At 51.6% G+C, this 26,586-nt stretch overlaps 1 protein-coding gene across 1 annotated transcript in view; it reads left to right on the forward strand.

Annotated features, from left to right (window-relative positions):
- Window positions 1-282: 282 nt before the first annotated feature.
- LOC101536877 (epididymis-specific alpha-mannosidase) overlaps window positions 283-26,586 on the forward strand; it is a 39,793-nt gene continuing 13,489 nt past the window's right edge. Inside the window, exons 1-11 of the mRNA XM_055139977.1 lie at window positions 283-417; window positions 1,081-1,224; window positions 2,489-2,594; window positions 9,346-9,518; window positions 10,441-10,532; window positions 18,064-18,244; window positions 19,906-20,104; window positions 21,802-21,992; window positions 22,661-22,799; window positions 23,626-23,759; window positions 24,270-24,520. Of these exons, the coding sequence (XP_054995952.1) occupies window positions 283-417; window positions 1,081-1,224; window positions 2,489-2,594; window positions 9,346-9,518; window positions 10,441-10,532; window positions 18,064-18,244; window positions 19,906-20,104; window positions 21,802-21,992; window positions 22,661-22,799; window positions 23,626-23,759; window positions 24,270-24,520 (1,745 nt within the window). The remainder of the gene's footprint in view (window positions 418-1,080; window positions 1,225-2,488; window positions 2,595-9,345; window positions 9,519-10,440; window positions 10,533-18,063; window positions 18,245-19,905; window positions 20,105-21,801; window positions 21,993-22,660; window positions 22,800-23,625; window positions 23,760-24,269; window positions 24,521-26,586) is intronic.

The raw sequence follows: 26,586 nt of genomic DNA on the forward strand, positions 1-26,586 counted from the left end.
CAGTCCAGCGGAGGGCATGACAGGAGTGGGAAACTTCTGGAAGCACAGGGAGGGGTGTGCGGGGCGCAGGGGGGACTGGGCAGCGGCCCGTGGTCTCCGGCTAGACGCCCCTGTGTCACACACAGTGCAGGAAGCCACAGAGCGTGGAGGGCCGGCGGGGGTGAGCTCAGCCTGCCCTGGCCGGGATGGCCCGAGGCCCTGGCTGCCCTTCCGGCTCCGCCCTCAGGCAAGGCCAGGCAGTAACCATCTGCCGCAGGGCCTCTGCTCAGCACAGACCCCGCCATGGGCCAGCTGCTCCTGCTGCCGCTGCTCCTGCCGCCACTGCTCCTGCCGCTGCAGGGCCTGCAGGCCAAGAGGAAAGAGACCGTCCGCGTCTTCGTGGTGGCACACAGCCACATGGACGTGGCCTGGAGCCAGGTGGGTTCAGGGCAACCCAAGGGCGCAACAGTTTCCCTCAGGACGGTCCTCCTGGGGGTCTCCTTTGGGGTGCCAAGCGCCAGGGACCAGCTGTCTACGGTTCGGCCTTGGAGATGGAGGTGCAGACCGGCTGCCCCGGGTGGGAGGGGGGGACCCAGTCCCACACCGAAGCCTCAGTTTCCTCATGTACACTAAGGGCCAAGCTGTGTCCCGGGGCAGGGCAGACACCGTGCCGGGCTCGGGCAGCTGTGCCGCCTCTCGGCACCAGCGCGGGACCAGCCCGAGCTCCGCGCTGCTGCGCTGCTGTCTCTCTGCTGCGCCCTCCGCCCTTCCACGGCAGGAGCCCTCTCTGGGCAGAGCCCGAGACAGACGCACAGACAGTGAGACACCCCGGGGGCCTCCAGCAGTCCAGACCCCCGGCCTCTCCCCGCTGCGGGCCAGTGGGAGGCTGAACCGCCTGACTTGGGGGTCCCTATGCCCACCAAGCAGTCTGTGTGGTGACCTCTGCCCACGTTCTGGCCACGGGCAGCAGAGCCGTGAGGCCGTGGGTGCCGCGGCGTGAGTAGGGGGTGCATGGGCAGACTCCGGGCTTCCAGGCCCGGGACGGTGTTGCCCTAGTTTCCTACTGGCCTGGGGCCTGATGTGGCTGCATCTCCTGCCCAGGACGACATGGAGACCTACCTGGACATCTACTCCTCAGTGGTGAAGGCACTGATGGAGGTACCGGAACGCAAGTTCATCGTGGTCGAGCAGGAGTACTTCCGGCAGTGGTGGGACAACTTGGCCACAGCGGAGGAGAAAGACCAGGTAGCTGCCACACTCAGGGGTGCAGTGGGGCTGAGTCTCCTGTTGCCCACCCCGGTAGAGGTGGCGGCTCAGGTGAGCAGAGAGTCAGAGCATCGTTCCTGGAGACGGGACTCTGGACTCAGTCTCAGGGTGGGGATGGACCAGGTGCTCACTTAAACACTGCCCGGTGGCGACTCAGTCAATGCTGTCTGAGGGAAGGAACTGCGAATACTCCAGCTTTAGACAATATGAAAACTCAGTCTGTAAAGAGGCACCCAACTATTCCTTGACTATCACTTGTGTTTATATGTTCCTGGTCCTGTAACAAATTCACAAGATAAGGAACCTCGGGAGTGAGGTGGACCAGACGCATGCCATGTATATCTATAAGCTAATAGAGAGGAAAACTCCGATTAAAGCCCATTGTACAGAGGGCCGGAGCGATAGTCCAGTGTGGAGGGTGTTTGCCTTGCATGCAGCTGACCCGGGTTAGATCCCCAGCATCCCATATGGTTCCCTGAGCGCTGCCAGGAGTGATTCCTCAGTGTAGAGCCAGGAGTCACCCCTGAGCCTTGCCGGGTGCGACCCAAAAAGCAATAAAATAAAATAAAAAAGACCCTTTAAAGCCCACTGTACAAATCCCCAAACCTAGCCTGTGTCCTGTGTGCTTCCAAATGATTGTATCTGTGGACAAGAAAGGCATTTTTCACTAAGGGACACACAGATTTGGCAAGTATGATCCAAATAAAACCCCCCACCAGAGAAAAGGCATTAGGAGGGCATACGCTGACTGGAAACAAAGTGTGTGCATCAACGCTTCAGCTTCAGCATGATGACTACTAGATCCCAGCATCGTACGGGTCCCTGATTACTTCCTGGAAACCAAACACACGCCGAGGTCTGAGGGTGGAAGCTGTTCCTGAGCCTCTGAAATGGTTCAGAAACAGTCACTCAGCACAAGAGAGAATGGGCTGGTGTCAAGGCACCTAGATAATATGGACAAGGAATGTTGGATCTGCACGAAGGCCCCAAGGATGGTCCTGTCCCGTGCCCGGCGCTCACGAGGAGTGTGGATCCCTCGGAAGGACCCACTCAGGGGCCTGTCTAGAGAAACGGAAGCAGCAGCCTGGGCAGTGTGCGGGCCAGGATGGGCCACCCCTGCATTTTCAGAGAACAATGGGGGGGTTGGAGGGAAGGTGCCTAGAGATGAGGCGGGCGGGCGCGTCCCAGCTCTGACCAGCCTTGGGGTTGTAACTGGCTTTCTCTGTGTCCCCGCTATGCCAAGGTCCGGCAACTACTGAGCCAGGGACGCCTGGAGTTTGTCACAGGAGGCCAGGTGATGCACGATGAGGCAGTGACACACGTGGATGACCAGATCCTACAGCTCACAGGTGGGTTCGGCCGGCCTCAGCCGAGGCATCGGACCTGCTGCGGGGCTAGAGACAGTGGGACTTTTTGTGTCTCAGCCATGAACACAGGTGCCAAGCACGTGGGGCCCACGCATTATCAGCTGCTCCAGGCTCTGCTAATCCCTGACCCTGATTCAGGAGAAGGGACCAACTTGTACCTCATTTCCTCTTACAAAATCCAATTGACAGCGTTATTTACCTTAAGGCTCATGCATGGATGATGAGATATTATTTTATTATGATCTTTCAAATGCTAGTGATATATTGCTCTACCCCCAGGGCTGCCCTCTCATCTGCAAGGAGTGTAGCTCAGAGAACTTTCTGGGACCTTGATGCTTCACAGAGTTGTGGGAACTTTACTCCAGTGCCTCACAGCCTGACTGTTGCTAGGGTCTAGGATTCTGCTTGGTGCTGAAGGAACAATGCAGATGGAGGGAGAGAGGGAGAGGAAGAAAGAAAGAAGAAAGTGGGGGAGAGAAAGCAGGGAAGAGACAGAGGGAGAGGAAGAGAGAGGGGAGAGAGAGGAGAGAGAGTGGGGAGAGAGAGGGAGATAGACAAGGAGAGAGAGATGAGGGAGAGAGAGAGGAAGGGAGAGGGAGAGAGAAGGAGGGAGAGAGAGGGAGAGAGAGAGGGAGGGAGGGGGAGAGAGAGACAGAGAGAGGGAGAGAGAGACCAGGAGAGAGGCAGGGAGAGAGAGGGAGAGAGAGGGAGAGATAGATATGGAGAGAGGGAGAGAGAGAGATGGAGAGAGGGAGGGAGAGACCAGGAGAGAGACAGGGAGACAGAGTGAGAGAGAGGGGAAGCGAGCTCGCTCATGGGCTTCTCCAGAGGAAGGAAAGTGGGAAGTGGCTTTAGGGGAAGGTTACATACAATTTCTTCGCATTGCCTCGGCCGCACTCTCTGTGCATAGGTGGGGGTGAGCGCTGGCAAGGCGCCTTGGGCCTTTCCTGTCCGGAGCACGCCCTTGGCCACCTCCCCACCGCCCCAGCTCTTTGCCTGCACGAGGAGCACTGCACAGAGGTTATTTTGGAATAAAATCATCAGCTGTTGCTGATCTGTGGTCTAGAATCCTCTGCGGATCCCGAGTCCTGCCACCTGGGAATAGCCCCTGGGAGCGCACGGGAAAGGAGCCGGCCTCGCTCGCAGAGTTTGTGCTTCAGATGTGAATATCGGGCATTGGGACAGCTCCCTCTTGTGGAATTTTTATCTTTAAAAAAGATACTTTTTTTTGTTTTGTTTCTGGGTCACATTCAGTGATACTCAGGATTTACTCCTGGCTCTGCACTCAGGAATCATTCCTGGTGATGCTCAGGGGACCATATGGGATGCCGGGGATAGAACCTGGGCTCACCCTGCGCAAGGCAAGGGCCTCCCCACTGGACTATCTTTCCAGCCCTGGAATTTCTGTCTTTAACGTTTTGAGAAATCTTCAGCTATTTCCACAGGAATTCCCACCCCTGCCCCCCCACCCCTACCCTGGGCACCTTCCTCTCCCTGACTCCCCCTACCCAGGGCGCCTGCCTCTCCCCACTCCCCACAGACACTTACTTTCACTGCACACCTCCTGTTTCACACCATTTTCACAGGTGTGAGATGTGAGCTTACACTTTGCTTTGCATGGCTTCAAAATGGAAAATGAATATCTGTTCATAAGCTATGGCCTGTTTATTTCTTCTTGGATGGCTCATTCACATCCTCTGTCCATTTTAAAAGATTTTTAGCTTTATGATAAAGCAAAATAATTTTATTGAAAAAAATAAGAGAGAAGAGGTGTGTGTGTGTGTGTGTGTGTGTGTGTGTGTGTGTGTGTGTGTGTGTGTGGTATGTCCTTAAGAGAGAACTGACTTTCTCAGGAATGAACCCCCCCCCCCGTGGCTTTTGTAGAGGCTATTTATAATTCTCTCTAATTATCTTGGCCCTGAGTTCACCTGAGGTTGTCACAGGGAAAGCCTTGGGTTCATGCTGGTCCCTTCATCTCCTGGTCCTGACCTTCTCTGGGTGGTGCTTCACTTTCTCCAAAGAGCTCAGAATTTTCATCTCAACGGGATGTGTCCCTCTTGCCCTTGGATGCCAGCTGTCAAGACCGCTTCCATGAAGCTAGTAGTAGTGGATCGGAAGGATCCACTGTTCTGGGTAAGCCCCAGCCACCAGGCTGGTCAGGGCTACTTCCCTATGGGGTGTACTCGTCACAGGCAGATGGGTGGGGACCCTGGGAATGAGCTTTGGGAGATAATAAAACCTCAAGAAGAAATTGCCCTGCCTTGAAGTAGCCCAAAGGCAAGAGGAACCCACCCCTCTGGGATGCAAATCTTGAGCTCTTCGGAGATGGAGAAAGTTAGGTCCCACCCAGAGAAGGGGAAACCTGGGAAAAGGGATGCTCCGGGAGGCTCCTGGTGAGATGGTGAAGAGACGAGGCAGCTGTGCACAGAGGGAAGAACCCAAACCCAAACCCAAAGAATCGAGACTTCCGTAAGCATGTGACCCACATTGTAATAATTACGATTTTAGGGATGCTTTTGCTAAGAGGCAGGTCAGGCTAAGGGGAGTCCTGAAGCTGCCTGACATGTACATATGTTCTACATATATGTTTTACATGTAATCTTGAGCTTCGAGTTGTATTTTCATGTCATCTGTGTATAGAGATCCTGTTACATTTTTTTCCTTCCAGTTGGATAACTATCATTTCCTTCACATGCCTAATTTCTTGCCTAGAAATTGTGATTCCATGTTGAGTCATTGTGAACTCAGGTTTCTTGCTCCTGAGTTTAATTGAAAAGTTGAAGTTTTTCACCATTGAACATAAATTTGGCTGTGAGTTTGACCTATATGTGAATTATGAGGTCGACTCATCCTGTACTCATTTTGCTGGTTTTTAAGGAAAAATCCTAAGTAGAGTTGAATATTGTCAAGCACACTCTTAGTGACTATGAATATGATCTTATCAACTTTATTGCTGTGGTTGATTGATTTGTGTGTTTTGAATCATGCTGGATTAAGTGCCCCTTGATCAAAGGGTTTGATTCTTTAGATATTAATGAATTTTGTTTTCTAGTTCTTAATAAAGCACTTAATGGCTATCTGTATCATAAATGTGAGTTTAGCTTTTCTTAATTATCATCTTCTTGTCTTCGCAAAATAGGGTTAATGTTGGTCTTGTATAATTTGTATGGATTTCTCTGTTTCTCCTTACTTTTTTTTTGACAAACAAAGCATAGGGATTTATTTTTCTTGGCAAGTTTGACAAATCTCATTAGTCACCTTCTCCGGGCTTTCATTTGGTTGGGAGTGAGACACTTGCTTCTGTTCCTTAATTCTAATCAATCTCTTCAAATGTAATTGTTTTTAGCCAGGGAAGAGTGTGAATATGTTTGATGTATTGAACATTAACTCAAAATGTATTGAACTTAAAATTTTGTTAATGATTATACATGATGCGTTATATAAGGTTCATATTGGTCTACTGTTAATTTTTTGAAGATTGTTATTTGATATAAAAATAACATTTTCATTTTGTTTTGTTGTTGTTGTTGTTATTGTTGTTGTTGGGCCATACCCAGAAATGCTCTGGGGTTCCTCCTGGCTCTGCACTCAGAAATGCTCTGGGGTTCCACCTGGCTGAGCGTGGGGGACCATATGGGATGCTGGGGATCAAACCCACCTCAGCCACATGCAAGGCAAAAGCCCTCCCTATTGTATTATTGCTCAGGCCCTAAATATAACATTTTCTACATAAAAAAAATTCCCTTTAGCTTGGAATGCAATCTTTGTCCCCTTCTCTCTGGTCTGTGTCTGCCTCGTGGGCCAAGGGGCTTTCTCCCAGGCAGATGGGGGTGGGATTACTTTTCAATGCTTCTAGCCATTCTGTGTCATCTGATTGATGATTTCGCCGCACAGACACTTAGGTTGATTATTGATATGAATGCTATTGCTGCCTTACCTTTCCTTTTGTCTTTGGATTTTGCTTGTTTATAGATATGATTTTTTTGGGTAAACTTTCTTTTCCTATTAAGAAAAAAGACAACATTTTCTATAAGGGGGAGTTCTAGTAGTGAATTCCTTCTGCTTTTGTTTTTTTTTTTAAATCCTCTATTTCTTCCTCACAAGCAAAAGATAGTTTTGGGGTAGTAACTGGTACTTTGAACATACTTGGTTGTTCTGTTCTAGCCAGGCTTGTCGAGTTCCTGCTAAGTAGGCCCTGATAGGCTGGTGGGAATAACAGTATATTATGTACTTTTATTCCCTATAGATTTTTCTTTCTTTCTTTCTTTCTTTCTTTCTTTCTTTCTTTCTTTCTTTCTTTCTTTCTTTCTTTCTTTCTTTCTTTCTTTCTTTCTTTCTTTTTTCATGGACTGACAGTTTATGTCTTGGTGTATACCTTTTTCACATTTGAATATATAATAAATAGAAAGCTTGATAGATTTGTTGATTTTCTTAGTTCATTGATAACTTCCCAGTTAGTATTTCCTTGAATAAGGATCTGATTTGATGTTTGTCTAATGGGACACACATTATACTTCCGTGGCTACTTGAATTGTGTTTTTACATCTTATTTCTCTTTCTACTGTAGCAGACTTTCTGCTTTTGTGTATTTGAGTATGTTTATCATTCACTTTTATGTCTCTTTTTACTGTCATTCATTTTTTATATAGTACATTGTAGTTCCAGTATGTTTTATAATAATTTTCTTATCCATTTGTTGAATTCTTTAGATATGAAAATCTGTTTGGCAAAGCACAGCTAATGTCCATTCATTTAATACTTGACTTTGAATTACTTCAAGATGGTTATTTAAAATTATCTTTCTATTAGGTATAATCTTTAGTAGCTTTAAGCCTTAAAGTAGTTCATCCTAACTGAACACTTGTCCCAGTGGGGGCCAGAGAGACGATGGGAAGGAGAAGGCAGCCCCACGGGACGCAGCACGCAGACTCACGGCCTGCGAGCTCTGCTCCCATCCACCGGCCAGGTGTAGCGTTTTCTCCACGTTCCTCTTCCTGTTTGTCACCAGATAAGTCTGCAGTCTCTCCTAGTGCAGGAGGCTATGGGGAACTAGATGGTCATTTCTGCTCCTGTGACACTGGACAGTAGTTTGTCCCATGACGTGCACCTTCTGCTCAGGAGGCTGGAAATGGCGCTTGTAGTTTTCCTCAGATCCTGTTGACTGCATGACCCCCACGCCCCAGAGACTTGGCCTGGCCCATGGCACGTACGTGAACCCCTGTACAGGTCACCGACCCACGACTGAGTCTTTTTCACTGAGGTGGGACATTTTCCTATGAAGCCCTGGCACTGAACCCCACATCTTAATTTTTTTTAATTTTTAATTAATTTATTTATTTTTAATTTTTATTGAATCACCATGTGGAAAGTTACAGAGTTCTTAGGTTTATGTCTCAGTTATACAATATTCAAACACCCATTCCCTTCACCAGTGCCCATATTCCACCACCAAAAACCCCAGTATACCCCCCACCCCCGCCCCCCCCACCCCCCACGACTTAATTTTTTTAAATAAATTTATTTATTGAATCACCGTGAGAGCACTTACAACAAAGCTTTTGGGTTTAAGTCTCAGTCATACAATGATGAAACACTCGTCCCTTCACCAGTGTACATTTTCTACCACCAAAAACCCCCGTATGCTCCCCGTCCCACGCTCTCCCCCTACCTGTGTGGCAGATGATGTCCACATTACTCTCTCTCTACTTTGAGTACATTCTATATCTCGACACCAGTCCCACCAAAATTATTTGAGATTTTACCCCAACACTCAGATCTGCCGAAAAGGCAACATTAGACAGTTTGTTTTCTATTGCTGATTATGAATAGCATGTGATGTCACACGGACGCAGTAGCGGCCACGTGATTTTGGAGTTCTGAAATTTTAATAATTAAATCTGGAGGGATTTCTGCCAGAAGTCGCTGGGTTCCAAGATTTGTTTCTGAGTCTCTGGGATCATGGCTGTTAAGAGACTTAATCAGGAGCCAGAGAGGCCGTTCATGGGTGGCGACTCCGGGTCTCATTCGGGCAGGGGAGGAAAGGGCCTGCTCCACCCCCATCCCATGAGGCCCCGTGTGTCTTGTCAAGAACCCCAGGTCTTTTTGAACAGTCCATAACACTTTTCACCAAAAAAGGCAGCTCAGAAAACAAATATCTGATGAAGGGTGATGAGTTTTAGGGACTGGACTAGAGCAACTAGAATTCCTGTGGGGTCCCTGCCGAGCAGAGTGCTTTGTGACGGGGGAGGGCGGGAGGCCCTGTGGGAGCCTGTGGGAGGGCCTGATCCCCACAGCTGCCCATTCCTCTCCCCACACCCCGTAGCCTCTGCTGCCCGCAGGGTCTCCTGCGGGCTCAGCACTGCTGACACACAGGCCGAGGAGACTGCACGTTGCTCCCCGGTGTGCAGACCGTCACCGCTGCCTCCCGGAGACGTCTCTCACGGGCCTGGCCAGGCTCACGCGACTGTCTGTCTCTGTCCGAGGGGCTAAGGCCAGTCTGGGCACAGGGAGTGAGCCTGTTGTGGGGTCAGTGGAAGCCCTCCCAGGGCCCTCGTCTGGACTCTCAGTGCAGATTGTGACCCCGGCTCTGGGGGCAGTGGGGGATGTTCATCAGTGGCTTCTCTTGGTCTGGCTTCTTCTGGCTCCGACTCACTGGGTCGGAGTGAAGCCCTGAACTGAGTGTCCAAGGGCTCGGGGACTTGGCCCCTGCCCCCAGCCCGCGCTCTCTCGACAGAAGGACATGCGTTTCTCTATGAGGTGCTTGGAGTCCGGCCACAGTCCTCCTGGCAGATCGACCCCTATGGCGCCTCTGCCACCACCCCCACCCTCTTCGCGCTGGCGGGCTTCCAGGCCCACGTCATCTCCCGCATCAACTACAAGCTGAAGGTGGACATGCAGAAGGCCCAGGTGAGTGGCCGCGGGCCGCCCTGTGCCTCGCTTCACTTTCGTCCCTTCCCTGCCCTGAGAGGCGCCCGGCCTGCTGCCCCTTCTCCCTCCCTCCCTCTCCCTCTCGGCCGGCCGCACTGGCCCTTCTGCGGCTCACCCTCAGTTTACCGGGCTGGGTGGGCCCCGGCCAGGTGCTCCGAGAACCCAAGAGCTGTGCCCAGTGCCTGGGCCACGCACAGCAGCCACGGCCCCTCTGCACCTAGGAAGGGGCCGGCGTGAGCCAGCCCCGGGCTCTCCCTGACCGTCTGGGTGGGCCTAGAGTGCTCTGGGGTGTGGGGGCCGCCACACTGGGGCCAAAGCCTGCGTGCTGGTCTGGAGAAATGCCCACGCAGGCCTCCGAGCTCCTGGGGCCGAGCCGCAGGGTGGAGTCTACAACCCTCTGGCACTGTGGGCGCCACAAACAAGCTTCTAGAAGCAGCGGCGGGAAAATCTCCGCGATGCCCTGAGGGTTGACCCCAGAGAGGACAGTGAGACCAGGAGGGCCAGGCGGGTGGAGCCAGACCAGCCCCACTGTCCCCGACCCCGTGCTGCCCCTAACCCCGTGCTGCCTCCTCCCCGCGCTGCCCCTGACCCCGCGCTGCCCCCGACCCCGCGCTGGCCCCGACCCCGCGCTGCCCCTGACCCCGCGCTGTCCTCCTCCCCGAGCTGCCCCTGACACCCCCGCACTCCCCTCGACCCCGCGCTGCCCCCGACCCCGCGCTGGCCCCGACCCTGCGCTGCCCCCGACCCCGCGCTGGCCATGACTCGCTCTGCCCCCGACCCCGCGCTGGCCATGACTCGCGCTGCCCCGACCCCGCACTGCCCCCGACCCCGCGCTGCCCCCCAACCCCGCGCTGCCCCATGACCCCGCGCTGGCCCTGACTCGCGCTGCCCGCCCTGTCAGAGTCTGCAGTTCGTGTGGCGAGGGTCCCGCTCCCTGTTGGAGACGCAGCAGGAAATTTTCACGCACGTGATGGACCGGCGCAGCTTCTGCACGTGAGTGTCTGCCACCTCGGGCCCTGTGTGGCCACAGACCTAGGGGACACTCTCCCGGCTCCCCACGTGACAGAAAGACAAACCAGAGCAACAGGACAGCAGGGAGGGGCTTGCCTGGCACGCCGCCAGCTGGGGTTGGATCCCTGGCACCCCATAGGGTCCCCGTCAGGAGTGAGCCCTGGGCACCACCACTGGGTGTGCCCCCCAGACGAAGAAGGGAAACGGGCTGAACCCTCACTCACAGCCCTGCAGCAAGCAACGTCTCCACGCCTAGGCATGCTCTGCTCCAGCTACAGGACGTCCGGCCGGGGCCTTCTCAGAGTCCAGAGCCCAGCTGCCCCGTTGTGCCTGTGAGCTGGACACAGGCCAGGTCTGTGGGCAGGATGGGAAGCTGGGAGATGGGGATGCCCGAGCATGCCAGGCCTCCGGTGCCAGGAACGGTTCCTTAGGTCCTTTGGTTTAATCCTCTCACTCCTTTTCGCTCATTTGCCTGCAGCCCCGACAGGGTTGAGGTGCCCAGCAGCTGGCCACAGCCCTCTGCTGAGTGACGCAGGCGCAAATGCTTTATCAAAGAGACTGAAGCTGCAAAAAATCAATGCACTGAGTGTAGAACGTGGGGACTAGGGACAGAGAGAGGAGCAGAGATGGGGCTCCAAGGCCGAACTAGAAATGAGGCGAGTGGACGGAGAGAAACAAGACAGAACGAAGGAGAGGAAGGCGGCTGCAACGAGCCCATTAGCCCACAGCTCCTCACGGGAGCCCCAGCAGGGCAGCAGAGGGAGAGAAGCCGGTCGAGATTTTTCTAAACCTGACAAAGGAAGACACTGTATCAGTACACAAGCTAACAGATACTTAATTACCTAACCGTGAAGAGACCTAACACAGTAGAGTGAAACTGAACAGCCAACGACCAAGAGAGAATATTAGGAGGGCAAGGGAATAAAAACAGACAATAGAGAGCTACTCCTATCAAACTATTATCATATATTTTATAGGTTTTATATATTTTTTATATATTCAGAGTACTGGAAGATAAACACTGCTAGCTTATAATAAAGCATCTTCTAAAACTGCCCCGAAAATACAGCTTCCCCAGAAAAACAAATTTGAAGCCCATGAATATGAGATCTCTATTTAGAGAGCTCTTGATTTGAGTCAAAATACCAAATTCCAAAGTTTTCAACAGGATGAAACAAGAATCACAAAACTTCAACTCTATCTCAGAACAGGGTTTTCTCACTAGTTTATCAACTACAGGTTAAGAGGGAAGAAACATAAAAACTATTCTAGACACTATAATCATATATCTCACAGCAAAAATTAGGTAAAAGTAAAAAACTAAACGACTAAGAACGTGAAGAAACAAATTATATGATTAGCAGGAAGGAAATAACTATAGAGAATGAATATAGGACATTCACTGTATCACTCACTGTATCACTGTCATCCCGTTGTTCGTCGATTTACTCAAGTGAGCACCAGTAATATCTCTATTACACTCGGCCCTGAGATTTTATTTATTTATTTTTTTTTGCTTTTTGGGTCACACCCAGCGATACTCAGGGGTTACTCCTGGCTTTGCACTCAGGAATTACTCCTGGCGGTGCTTGGGGGACCATATGGGATGCCGGGGATCGAACCCGGGTCGGCCGCGTGCAAGGCAGACGCCCTACCCGCTGTGCTATCGCTCCGGCCCCTGGCCCTGAGATTTTAGCAGCCTCTCCTTACTCGTCTTTCCCAACAATTGGAGGCTCTTTCAGGGTCAGGGAAATGAGACCTATAATTACTGTTTTTGGTTTGTTTTTTTTTTTTCTTTTTGGGTCACATCCGGCGATGCACAGGGGTTACTCCTGGCTCTGCACTCAGGAATCACCCCTGGCAGTGCTCAGGGGACCATATGGTATGCTGGGAATCGAACCCGGGTCGACCACGTGCAAGGCAAATGCCCTACCCGCTGTGCTATTGCTCCAGTCCCCTAGTTACTGTTTTTGGCATATCTAATGTGCCACGGATAGCTTGTCAGGCTCTACCATGCAGGCAGGATACTCTCAGTAACTTGCCTGGCTCTCCAAGAGGTACCTATATACCTATATGTATTTAGGATATGAATATGCCACGAGGAGCTTGCCAGGCTCTCCCGAGTGGGCAATAAACTCTCGGTAGCTTCTCAGGATCTCCAAGAGGAAGAACCAGGCTATCAGATGTTGTGTGGCTGATGCGGCGTGTGCTTCCGGGAGCTTGGTTTTATAGTCCCTGGATGTTGGCCGTTGGTGGGATCACACAGTGCCAGGGGCAATTTCTGGGTGTTACTGCCCAGCTACTGGAAAATGGGGGATCTGAGTTGAAGAGGCCCAGTCCCAATCCGAGCAACCTTGGAGATCTCGTCCCCGGGTCCCACACAGTCACTGTGTGTTTCTCACTGATGTTTCTATAGGACATTAGTAGAAAATATACATGACACATTTCATGGAAAATACATACTACTAGAAAACTAAAATCTGTAACAGAGATCAAAAATTGAAAAACCAGAAGCAGAGAAGATACAGAAAACAATATGAAGACTCATCAAAATGTCAGCAAGCAAGAAAAGCATAGAATGAGAAAGAATAGCCAGAAAACAAAAGATAAAAGCCAACAGCAAGCCCTCAGGATTCACTGACTCAGCAAACTGTGGAGGTGATGGTTCCCCAAAGGCCAGAGAGTGGCACTGGTAAACCAGCCCCATGCCATGGGCAGATTCACTTTAGCCAGGATGGCAGATACTGAGAGTGAAGGTCAGAGAATGGAACTCCTACCAACAGTGAATTCAAAATACCAGAGACGTCTGTATCAGACAAAATTAATTTCTACCCCAAAATTATAACAGTTGTAAAAAAAGGGTGTTACTTAACTATAAATGGATGAATGAGAAAGAGGTAATATATAGATGCATTAACAAAGTGTATAAAGCAAAGTAACATGAACAGAATATCAGGGGCATTTACAGCAGCATAATAACAAAGGGGATTTTAACACTCTGCTTCCATCAATATGCAAATAACCCAGACAGAAAAATCAAGAGGAAACAATGGCCTACCATGAAAAATGGATGAGGTGGGCTGAATATTTACAGATATCCTACCCTAAACTTCAGATTTCACATTCTTTTAAATTGCATAGAAGTTCTTTCATGGGTAGTTGGTGTGGACACAAAATAATCATCAGGAAATCAATGAAGAACAAAACCACATCATGCATCTTTTCAGATTACAATGGTAGGGAAAGTAGAAGTAAAAAAAAACAAAGGAGATGAAAATTCGCAAATATCTGGAGTCTGAAGAAAAATATACTGAATAAGTATTGGGTCAATAAGGGACCCAAATAATATCTGGAATACATCAAAATGAACACATGTGCTACCAGAAGGCAGCATGGAACACAGCAAAAGTGGTTTTAAGAGGAAATGTTACAGCCACGCAAAACTGTCCCAGATAAAACACTATGAAGAAAAAAAATCAATTCATGCCTAAGAGAATTAGACAATGAAAATTGCATCAAATGTAAATAGAAGGAAGTAATTAATTAAAAATGAGTAGACATAAAAATGACATAGTATTTGAAAACATGTAAAGGTCAGTGAAGCCAAGTGATGTTTCTTTGAAAAAAATTAAAAAACAGTTGATAAACCTGTAGAAGAGACAAAATTTAGAGAAATGAAATAAGAACTGAAAGAGAAGTTATTGTATAGAGGTTCTATACAACATTCCAGAAAATAAAGCGTTATAGAGATATCGTGGACATCTCTCATGTATACAGAGAATTTACATATATGGCAACAAACAGGGCAGTCTAGAATAAAAAAGCCCATTCTTAGAATTCTGCTTGTCAATACCGATTTTGGAGGAACTTTAAAATATAATGACTGATCAGTAAGGAAATTAAAACTTCAATCAAAAACCTTTGCCCCCCCATAAAGCATGGGCCACACTTTTTATAGGTGAAGTGTGCCAAAACTTCCAGGTTGTTATAAGAATCCACAGATTTATCTCTATATCTTCTAGGTTCTCTAGTTTTGTGGCACAGAATTTTTTATGGTTTGACAGTTTTGTTTATTATTTTGAAAAAACAGCTTTTGGTTTTGTTAATCTTTTGGATTTCCCCCTGTATTTCATTGATTTCTGCTGTTTTATTGTTTTCCTCCTACTTACTTTAGGTTCACTTTGTTGGTTTTCTTCCAGCAGCTAAACTGTGAAGTTTGGTGTTTATTGGGGCCCTTTCTTCTTGCCTTATTTCACTTGCCTTGCTGGTCAACTTTCCTCTGAGAATAGCTTTTGCCGTGTCTCATACGTTATGGCAACTCGTGTCTTTATTCTCATTCATTCCCAGGAATGTTTTGATTTCTTGATTTCTTGTTGATTTCCTCTTTCACCCATCGATTGGAGAGTAATTAGTTGTTTAATTTCCAAGAGTTCCTCCAAGTTTCTCTTGTGATTAATTTTCACTTCCAAGACATCTTTATCTGAAAAGACAGTTAACACGGTTTCTATCTTCTTGATTTTTTGGCAGATGCTTTTGTGTCCCAGCACATGGCCACTCTTAGAGAAGAATTTGTAACGAGTGTTTGTGGAAAAGGGGCCCCATCCACGTTTGTTAGGACCTTCTCTTCTGTTTCTCCCTTGAGGCAGTGTGTCCTTACTGAATTTTGCCCTGTTTATCTCCCCTGCCAGTTTTTTTCACTACCTATCCGCAGGGTTATGAACAGTCACTTTAAACATCTTGATATCCAAATAATCAAGTGTGTGTATATATATATATATATATATATTTAGGAGTATGCATCCTTCTTTTTTTCCCTGCTTTTTGGATCACACCCGGCAATGCTCAGGAGTTACTCCTGGCTCTGCACTCAGGAATTACTCCTGGAGGTGCTTGGAGAACCCTATGGGATGCTGGAGATTGAATCCAGGTCAGCCTTGATCGAACCCAGGCAAATGCCCTACCTGCTGTGCTATTGCTCCGGCTCACCACATCCTTCTTAATGCATAGACCCTTGATAATTAATGACCCCATGCACCTCATTTTTTTTTGCTGTTTCTTTTTGTCACACCAGCATTGCACAGGGGTTACTCATGGCTCATGTACTCAGGAATTACTCCTGGCAGTGTTGGGGGGACCCCGTATAGGATGCTGGGAACCCAGGTTGGCCACATGCAAGGCAAACGCCCTACCCGCTGTGCTATCGCTCCAGCCCCTGACCCTCATTTTTTATTGAATCACTGTGAGATACAGTTACAAAGCTTTCATATTTGGGTTTCAGTCATACAATGATCGAACACCCATCCCTCCACCAGTGCACATTTTCCACTACCAACGTCCCCAGTATCCCTACGCCTCCATCCCATCTTTCCCCTTGCCTCTGTGGCAGACAATTTCCCCCATACTCTCCCTCTACTTTTGCTGGCCCTCATTTTACACTTGATTATTATGCTGTCTGCTATAAGTGTGGCCACCTGGCCTTTGGTAGGCCATTGTTTCCCTGAAAGGTCTTCAAGCCTTTGTCTATCCTGCTTCTGAGAAGTGGCCTTTGAAGGCAGCAGAAGGTCAGCCAGTTTCTGATAGAGCCTCTGGACTGCTGATTCCTGCACATGGACATTAAGTGACACCATTGAGATGCAGGAATGTATCACTATCATTTTGTAGAGGTCCTGAGGGCTTGTGAAATTTGTCTATTCTTTGGTATTTTTTGTGTTTTGGGCCACACCAGCTGAGCTGAGGGCTTGCTCCTAGCTCTGCACTCAGGGACCAGTCCTGGTGGTTCTCTGGGCACTTATGGGGCGTCAGAGATTGAATACAGGCTAGCTGTGGGCAAGGCAAGCCTGCTGCCTGCCGCACGTTTGTCTTGTCTTTTATTTTATTTATTTATTTATTTATTTATTTATTTATTTATTTATTGCTTTTTAGGTCACACCCGGCGATGCACAGGGGTTACTCCTGGCTCTGCACTCAGGAATCACTCCTGGCGGTGCTCAGGGGACCATATGGGATGCTGGGAATCGAACCCGGGTTGGCAGCGTGCAAGGCAAACGCCCTACCCGCTATGCTATCACTCCAGCCCCCTGTCTTGTCTTTTAAAGAAATTTCTTTAATTAATTTTGAAAAACTGGCTTTAAGATCCCAAATTTCCTAATCTGTTCATTGTCCATGAAGCATCGCAATGTTCCTTTAAATCCGAATGATAACCTAGCTGGGTGGAGGACTCTGGGGAGGTTTTCATTGCATGGATTTAAAAAAAAAAACTATATCAAACATTCTCCTCTGGTGTAGAGTCTCACTTGATAGGTCTCCTGTGAATCTTGTGATAGTTCCTGTGGTTGAAGTTCCTTCTTGGAGCTTACTGGTTTCGAACGTCTGGGAGTTTTATACGTTTGAGTTTATTTTGGCTGGAACCCTCGGGGCTTCTTAAATTTGGATGGATGTACTTTTTAACTCTGTAAAATTCTTAGTCATAATTTCTTTGATTAGCAGTTTTTCATCAACCTCGCCTTCCTGTTCCTCTGGGTCGTCTGTGATTCTTATATTGTTCCTCTTGAATTTGTCCCATAACTCTGGTCAGTGGTTCCTCTTACGTCAGGCTACTTCTGACCTTCTGTTGCTTTCCAGAGATTTCCTGCACTGCATGACTGGGATGACGGTTCGCCGATTCTTCCTTCAGCTGCTGTCTCTGTGGCCGAGGCCTTCCCTGTTTCATGAAGCCTGCCTTTCACCTTTCAATTCTGTCTTTTCTGATGGCTAAGTTCTGGAAGCACCTCTGGGCCACTTCTCGGCTGTCCCGGAGCTTGGCGTGCTCCTCTGCTTCACCATCGAGACTAGGGACAGCTTCTGCTGGTGCAGTTCCAGTGCCTTCCTTGACCTTTTTCTCCAGTCCTCAGGTTGGGAGTTCCGGGTTTCTGGAGTCCGGGGAATCCTGGGTACACTTTGTCCAGTGCTCAGGGCCTCAGTTCTGTGGCTTACTGCCCCTTCTCAGTTGCTGTGCTGCTGAACCACGTGACCAGTGACCACGCAGTCTAATGCACTGAATTGCTGCAGTTCCGAATGCAGATGCTTCCTGGGACCCTCTGAGGCATCCCAGTGCTCTTTCCCCAGCCGGGCCTCATACAGGACTGTGGCTGCTTCCGTTCTGATGACCCCAGAACCGTGGCTGCTTCCCTCCTGATGATTCCAGAACGTGCTGCTTCCCTGCTAATGATCCCAGTCCTACACCTCTTCTGACTTCAATTTTTAAAAATTGTATGAGCTTCTTCACTTTGCTTTTTCTACAAGCCGGGTCTCTCCATGTTGCATGATCATCCCTTTGTGCTGCATGCTGTGACCGTGGCCAGCCTGCCCTGCCCCTAAGGCGAGGCCCTGCTCTCCGCAGACTCACAGCCCAGTCTGAGGAGGAGTCAGTGGGCAGGAGTATGCACCCGCTTTCCGCCTTCCGAGAGGCTGCCCCAAGCTCAGGCTCTGGCCGCCAGCCCCTCAGAGGGCTCCATCTGCCTTCACTCCCCTGCAGGCTGTCTCAGTGGAACGAGTCGACCCTCTTCCCGGATGTCCCCTCACTCGAAAACTTTCTGTACCCTGAAATCGACATGCCCCTGGCTTCAGAATATCTTAAGCCCATGGCCGAAAAACTGGTGAAGGATATGAAAGAGCGAGCTGATCGGTACCAGACACAGCACCTCCTTTGGTCCTGGGTAAGTTGGGGGCGCAGCCTGCCCCCTTACCTCATGCCACCCGGTCTCTTGCCCCATTGAACTCAGTCATGCTCCTTCCTGCTACCACAAACCCTCACCCGTTCCACTGGCTTCTTTTGTGTTTTGCCTTGTTTGGGGCTGGAGGCCCTGTCAGCGGTGCCCAGAGCTCACTCATGACTCTGTGTTCGAGGTCATTCCTGGTGGACTTTGCAGGACTTATGGGATGTGGGGGATTGAACCTGCATCAGCCGCATCTGATTTCGGGTGTGCGGCTCTTGAACTCAGTTTGCTAAGATTTTGTTGAGGACTTTTGCTCCAATGTTCATTAGGGAGCACTGTAGCACTGTTGTCCCATTGCTTGTCGATTTGCTCGAGCGGGCACCAGTAGCATCTCCATGGTGAGACTTGTTGTTACTGTTTTTGGCATACCGAATACACCACAGGTAGCTTGCCAGGTTCTGCCAAGAGGGTCGAAGGAATCGAACCCAGGTCAGCCGCATGCAAACGCCCTACCCGCTGTGCTCCAGTCCTCATTAGGGAGATGGGTCTAAAATTTTCTTTTCTAGAAAGGTCTCTATCTGCCTGAGGTATTTGTGTGATGTTAGCTACTTAGCAGGTGTTAGGAAAGATCCCTGTTTCTCCATTATTTGTAAGACTTTACAGAGTAAAGACAGCAAGGATTCTCTGAAGGTTTGACAAAACTCTTCCGCGAGCCTCTCTGGACCAGGACTTTTGTTCTTGGGGAGATTCTTAATTACTGCTTTGCTCTCGTTAGTTGTGACTATCCGTTCAGGCTTTCTACTTCCTCCTCTCTCCGTTTGGGGAGATCACGTGATACTGAGAATCTGTCCATTTCTTCTAGGTTCTTTGGGTTAACAGCATAAAGTTGCTCGGCGTCATCTCTCAAAATATTTTGAATTTCAGAGGGGTCTGTTGTAATTTCTCCTCGGCCTTTTCTCTTTTGGAGAAGCCCATGTTCTTTTTTTTTTTTTTTTTTTTTTTTTTGCTTTTTGGGTCACACCCAGCGATGCTCAGGGGTTACTCCTGGCTTTGCACTCAGGAATTACTCCTGGCGGTGCTTGGGGGACCATATGGGATGCCGGGGATCGAACCCAGGTCGGCCGCGTGCAAGGCAAACGCCCTACCCGCTGTGCTATTGCTCCGGCCCCCAAGCCCATGTTCTTTTTTGAACATGCATTTCTGTCTTTCTCTCCCCTCACTTCTCTGTATCTCTAAATTTCTTTTAATAAAAAACTCTTTTGGGGTGCTGGAGCTATAATACAGCGGGTGGGGCACTTGCCTTGCACACAACCGACTTACCTGGGTTCAGTTTCCATCACCCCATAAGGTCCCACAAGCACCAAAGTGATTCCTGAGTGCAGAGCCCAGAGTAGCCCCTGAGCATCACTGGGTGTACCCCCCACCCACAAAAGAAAACTTTTTAAAAGCCTATTTTTCTTCACTTAATAGAAACCCAGAAATAATACACATTACTAACTTTTTAAGGAAAAATAAAGAACTAACTGGACATTCAGCTGTGGGGTCTGGTTTGCAGGCTTTCTGGCCCGCGTGGGGGGGGGACAGAGAGGAAGTCCCCCCTGGAGCCTGCCTTGCATGGGTGGGCTCAGTCCCTGTCAGCTCTGCTCCTGTGCCCCCTGCAGGGGTGCGACCGGAAGTTCTTCAACACCTTACAGCAGTTCAGCAACATGGACCTTATAATAAGCCACATTAACCAGAGGGTCTCGGAGCTTGGAGTCTCGGTGGAGTACACCACTCTGGAAGAGTATTTCCGTGCCCTGCATGAGCTCCGTGTCACTTGGACAGTCCGTGACCACCACGACTTCCTGCCCTATTCCTCAGGTAGGGCACGCTGGGGTGGAGATGGAGATTGGCACCCAGGAAGTGTCCACCTCAGTGATCACCCCGCTATGCTCCTGTGAGCCCTTAGTGGCCAGAGGTGCGCCCAGCTGCCCTGCCCACCTCACGTGGGAGGCTCGTAGCCAGCAGTGTCACCCACACTGATCCCCTCCTCCTCTGCGGGAGTGCCCGAGCCGCCTCCTGTCCCCCTAAGCCCCACTAACCTCTGATGTCACCTCCGGAAGTTGCTCTCTCCTGAACACTAGATTAAACGTCACCTTGGCACCGCACGCTGCCCGTCCCTATGGCCATAGCTTCCAGTAACCAAGGGTCACAGCTGACCCACAGGGAAGTCAGTGCTCAGGAACCTACTTTAGAGGAAAGAAAGGGCTTCGTTGTGGGGTCAGTGGCTACATGCACTCCCTCTAGTGGGCTGCAGTTCTTTCTAGGAATAGTAGGCAACAGGCGTGTGAGAAAGAGTCAGTTTGGCAAAAAAAAAAAAAAAAAAAAAAGACACATGTCTGGGGTCTGTGGGGGCATTCCTGGGGCTGGCAGAGGAAGGTTCCTGGAAGGTGCCCAGAGAAGCCAGACCCCAGGACACACGCAGCCTGCTGCCAGCTGCACTTCCTCTGCACGTTTCGGTTCAGGGAGAGCGGGACACAGATTCAGCTCTAGCTGCTGCTGTTGGTCAAAGATCTAAGTATCCCCAGACGGTTTGTTATCTGGGATGCAAAACGAGACCAGAGACTCTGCCCGGCACATGGGCAGACGCTGTTACTAGTCAGCTATTGTTTTCCTTTTTTGAGGGGGGGCGGTCACACCTGTCGATGCACAGGGGTTACTCCTGGCTCTGCACTCAGGAATTACTCCTGACGGTGTTTGGGGGACCATATGGGATTCTGGGAATCGAACCTGGGTCGACCGAGTGCAAGGCAAATGCCCTCCCTGCTGTGCTATTGCTCCAGCCTTGTTTTCCATTTTTAAATTAAATCACCATGAGATACAGTTACAAAGCTGTTCATACCATGTTCCAGCACCCAGCCCTCCACTGTGCCCATTTCTTGCCACCAGTGGGCAGACCCTGGCCACAGCAGGCTAGAGTGGACGTGGCACATGCCAGGGCATCCCTGTAGGAGGCCCTGGCGATGCAGTGCCAGTCCGGGCGAGTTGGTGCTGGGCCAGTCTCTCGGGACACTTGGGGACTTGCGGCCACTGCAGTCGGGGGCTCTGGTGCTCTGAGCTGGGCTGCGGATGTCCCCGTCCCGCGTGACCCCGGCAGCATGAATAAAGCTCTGACCCTGCAGCCCTGGACGTTCCCAAACATCCTGTGGATTCCCAAGCATTGGAGATTCCAGGGAGAATCCCGCACAGGCCCAGGAGACACGGGCGGGGGGGTCGCCCGCTCCCTCCACCCCTGCCTGGGACCCAGCCTTCTCACTTTCCCACGCCAGCTTAGGGCTCTCCAACCCCCAGGGATGCCCCCAGTCCTGCCTGGCCTCGTCCCGAGTCACACAGAGCTGTCTGCCACGGTGCCTGGTCCCCCCACCTGCCTCCCGCTCCTGTCCCAGCTGGGCTCATGGGATCCCCCACGTTCTCCACTCGCTTCTGCCCGTCTCCAACCAACCCCAGGGCCCCGCCTCTGCTGCTCCCGTCGCCCGGCGCCTCCCGGCCCCCCTCACCCCCTGGCTCTTGTGTCCCAGGGAGGTTTCAGGCCTGGACGGGCTTCTACGCCTCTCGCAGTGGGCTCAAGGCCCTGGCCAGGCGGGCCAGCGCCCTGCTGTACGCCTCGGAGTCCATGTTCGCGCGGCACCTGTGGCCGGAGCATGACACGGCCGTGAACACCTCCTGGGCCCTGCAGCAGCTGCAGCAGCTCCGCTGGGCCGTGTCCGAGGTAAGGACGCCGGGCGCAGTGACCGCCATGGAGCCTGGGTTCCGGGGGAGGCACCAAGGGCGCTGTGTGGTGGTCTGGGCCGTGCTCCCCCGCGTGTGCCCGTAGCGGGGTGACGGTCTCGGGAAGGCTTGGGGCCAGAGCTCCCGTGGCCGCCACTGGGACTGAGGGTCATGCAGGGTTGAGTCCAGCCACTGGGTGGCCTCTGCACCTGGGCTGGCCCACGCCCCTTTTGTCTGTCGAACTGCTTCTCACAGACGTTTGACAGGATGGCAACAGCTGAACCACTGGCTGCGGCCCACCAGCGTGTCTCCACGGCCTGGGAGTCGCAGGGGAAGGAGGCGCAGGAAGGCGCCGGGCAGAGAAGGATCTCCCTGGCCACCAGAGCCCACCCCAGAGAGGCTGCCGGGGGTGGCCGGGCAGAGGGCACTCAACCTCGGTTCCCTCCCGGGAGAGGCTGGGCCCACCCAGCCTCAGTGCAGAGGAGGGGATGTGGGTGTGTCTGGGGGTCTCAGGCGCTCTGAGTGCCTGTCCTGGGTTGGGGGGACGAGGGGGGCCCGGCCTGCTGCAGGTGGACTCGGGACCAGGCTAGTTCGTTCCACTCGGAGCTGGTTCGGGTGGCGTGGGAGGGCAGGGCCCAGTTCCCTTCCTACTTTACCCTGGGGCTGCAGGTCCAGCATCACAACGCGATCACTGGCACTGAGACCCCCAAGGTGAGAGACATATACGTGGACCACCTGACCGAGGCCATGGAGAACGTGCAGGAAGTGATGCTCTCTGTCATCAAGAATGGGGGACAAGCCGGCAAAGGTAGGGCGGGGGGGACCTGGCTCGGGGCCAACCCTGGTCACCTCTGCTTCTGCCTGGCCGGGCGGCTGTCCCCGAGGTGCCCTGGGGACTGCTGGCCAGCCTTGCTCTCGCCCGGCCCCGAGTCGTGCAGACCCCCAGCGCGGCTGTCTGTGAGGGTCTCAGGTACCAGTGAGCCGGTTGGACTGTGGAGTGCCAGGCAGAGGAGCGAGCCCTGCATGCCCGTTCCCCTCCACACTGCCCGGGGCCCTCTCCCCTTGCACCTGCTCCGTGGCCTGCCCCCCTCCCCTGCCTCCTGCCTCCCCGTCTGACTTCAGACTCGGGTGGGGGGGAGGGGCAGGACCCTGTCTGCAGGGGTGGGGTCACGGGGAGAGAGCCGCAGAGGATCAGTCCTGAGTCCCGGGTCACTGGGCGGGCAGGCGTGTCCGATTCATGTCAAGGGCATTCCCTGGGCACACCTGGGTGCTGAGGGCCAGGACACAGTCCCAGGCACACAGGACAGCACAGTGGTTGTGTGCGTGGGGTCAGAGGCCATCAGACGCGGTCACAGCACCGAAAGCTTCTGGGTCCATCGTCCGGGGAGAGGCCTGGGTCCTGCTCGCCGCCCAGGTCTGAGCTCCCGACTCCCCTCAGGGGAGCTTCTCCCCGGCTTGTGTTTCCTCACCGGGCGGGGAGGGGGAGCTCAGGGAACCTCGTGTGTCCCTGGGCAGTGGGGGAGTGGGTCTGTGGCCGGCACCCATCCTCTCTCCCCGCCTGCCTCAGTTTCCCTTGCTGCCAGATGTGTCGGGTGAACCGAGTCCCTTCCAGTAAGGTTGGTCTCTGCGTGCAGGTCCGGACACTGCCGGGCACCTGGTGGTGATATACAACCCCCTGGCCTGGGATATCACCACCATCGTCACCTTCACCGTGGCCTACCCCCACCTCAGCCTCACAGACGACTCAGGAAATCCTGTGCCGGTCCAGGTAGGCACAGGAGGTGCCGACCCTGTGTGCCATCCTGTCCAGCCACTGCCTTCCTGGAGGGGACAGTGACGGGGCAGTGAGGAGAGGGGCTGGGCTGCTGCTTGGGGGTGCTTGGGGCAGTGCAGGAGGGTGTGGGGGAGGGTGCGGGGAGGGGGAGGATTGGGGGAGAGTGAGGTGGGGGAGAGGATCGGGGGAGGGCACCAGGAGGGGAGGGCGGAGGAGGGCGTGGGGAGGGGACTGGGAGGGGAAGTGCAGGGGAGAGTGCGGGGAGGGTCAGGGGAGGGGGAAGAGGAGAGTTGGGGAAGGCATGGGAAGGGGAGGGAAGGGGGAAGTCCAGGGAGGAGGCAGGAGGGTGTAGGGAGGGCGGGGGGCGGGGCTCTGCTCCTGTGAGACTGGGGACAGCCGCTCCCCTGCAGGCTGGGCGCCCCTGGCCGTGAGCATGCCAGGGTCGCAGGGCAGGACAGTCTCTGAGTCCCGGCTCCCGTTTCATCCCGTGCACAGAACTGGCAGATGCAGAGATCAAAGAGCCCGTCCCTCTATGACGTCCACTTGCTGGTCACCATCCCCGGCCTGAGCTATCAGCACTACAGCGTCCGGTGCGCGCAGAAGAGCGCCGTCACCATGGCCATGCCCAAGCGTTATGGCCGCAGGAAGAGGACGCCCAAAGGGCCCGGCGACAAGAACCTGTTGTCAGTGCAGAACGACTGCTACACTGTGTTCCTGGACCTGGACACCAACTTGATGCACAGCATCTGGGAGAGGTGAAGACGGGGGCACGGGGTCTGCGCCTGTCACGCCCGCCCCAGGCCTCCGTGTCCCGGCTTCCTGCGAGGGGACCCGAAGGGTTGGTAGCAGCATCCTGTTTCACCATTTTATTTCTAAGAGCATAATTTCTTTCCTTTTCCTTTTTTATTATTTTTATTTTTATTTTCATTTTATTTTTATAAAGTTGTTCACAATGATTTATTACATTCAACATTCCAACACAAACCCCACCATTACACCTTCCCTCCACCATTATTTTGAATTTTCCTACCACCACCACCCAAGCCTGTCCCCAAAGCAGGTCCTGAATATTTTTTTTTATTGCTTGTTAAGAATAACCCGTTAAAAAATGATCCAAAAAAATTTCCTTAGAGCAAAGTGTATGAAGATTGCTTTACCTCACGCTGAAGCCATTAAGCCCTTGTATAAGAGATTACTAACTTGTTACAGGTTGAGCCTTGTGTGCTATATATATTTTTTTCCGAGATTGCCTTCTATTTCACATCCCATCAAATGTGGTGTGCTACTCTTGGTACGTCAGTGGAGTAGAGTATGAGATGTTGCACAGCCACAAATGCGGCCGCATGCTCCAGGAATTCTAAAATTTTAAATAGGATGATACAACTGGAGGGGCCTTCTGGGCCGCAGGCGTCTCTGCAGCTTGTGGCTCTCTTCTGAGAGGTTTTTGTGAGTCTCTGCATCGTGGCTGCTAATGAGCTTCTGTGCTCCAGAGACAGCTTGTGGGCGTGACCGCCAGGAGAGTGGAGGCACAGGGAGCAGGGAGAGGTCTCCCATCCCGCTCCGTGGGAGCCTGGAGATCTCGCTCACGAGAGCTCATATCTGAGTTTTCCAGCAGATCCACTCTCATGGCTGAGGCTGGCCCCAAGCCTGTGGAGATGGGCCTTGAGCGTGACGGGCTGCTGCAGGGTTTGGCTGCTGGGGCTCGGTTAAGGTGGGTTGGTGGGGCTCGCCCGACCCCTCTGGGTCGTACCAGATGAGAGTCTGCCTGACGTGGTGTCTGCAAGCATCTCTCTCTGGTCATTTTTAGAATTAAAATTTTTTTTAATTGAATCACTGCGATAGCCCATTGCAAAGTGTTCATGATTGGGTCTCAGATACGGTATCCAACACCCGTCCTCTCACAGCGTGATTCCTAACCACTGCAATCAAGCAAAGCCTCCTCCTGCTTCCCCTCGCTTTATTTAAACACCACAGTTTACAAGGTTGTTCATGATAAATTTACTACAGGCATTGAATTTATAACATCTTCACGACTGTGACCTTCCCTCCACCATTGCCCCCATTTTCCCAACCACCTCCCAAGCCTGGCCCACAGCAAGCCCCAAATAATTTATTTTATATTGCTTGTTATCATTAAATGGCTGCAGTAAAAGAAAATTTATGAAAATTTTTGTATCTCACGGTGGGGACATTAAGTCCTTGTGAGGGTTTGCTGAGCTGCTGTTGCTAGTTGGGCCTTCCTGTCCATATTTTTGTTCACTGAGCTTAGTTTGGCTTCTGTGTTACTTTCCCATCTGATTTTGCTCCTGCTGCGATGGCAAAGTCACGTGGTAATGCGGCCATGCTCTTCAGAAAACCCAGAATATTTTTTTTAAATCATCATCTAAATTTTTCTTTTTCTTCTTCTTTTTTTAATGAATCACCATGAAATATAGTTACAGGCTTTACAAACATTAGTGGTTATGTTTCTATCATACAAAGATCGAGTACCCATCCCTCTACCAGTGTCCATTCTCCACCACCAGTGTTCCTAGTCTCCCTCCACTGCCCCCTAAGCTCCCTGCCCCCGCCTCCCCACCCCTGCCTCTGTGGCAGGCACATAAAACCCAGAATATTTAACTGAGCAGTTAAGGGGTATGGGTGTGGCTTCCAGGGCCTTTGGAAGTGTGGGGGTGGGGCGGGGCTGTCTGCCCTCACTCAGGAGACCTCAGACTTCTCTGCCAGAAGCAAAACAGACAAACAAACTGCCAGTGTTCTGGGGCCGCAGTGATGGTGCAGAGGGAGGGTGCCTGCCTTGCACACATCCAGCCTGGTCTTGATC

Source organism: Sorex araneus, chromosome 5 (assembly GCF_027595985.1).
Source record: "Sorex araneus isolate mSorAra2 chromosome 5, mSorAra2.pri, whole genome shotgun sequence".
Classification (NCBI taxonomy): Eukaryota; Metazoa; Chordata; class Mammalia; order Eulipotyphla; family Soricidae; genus Sorex; species Sorex araneus.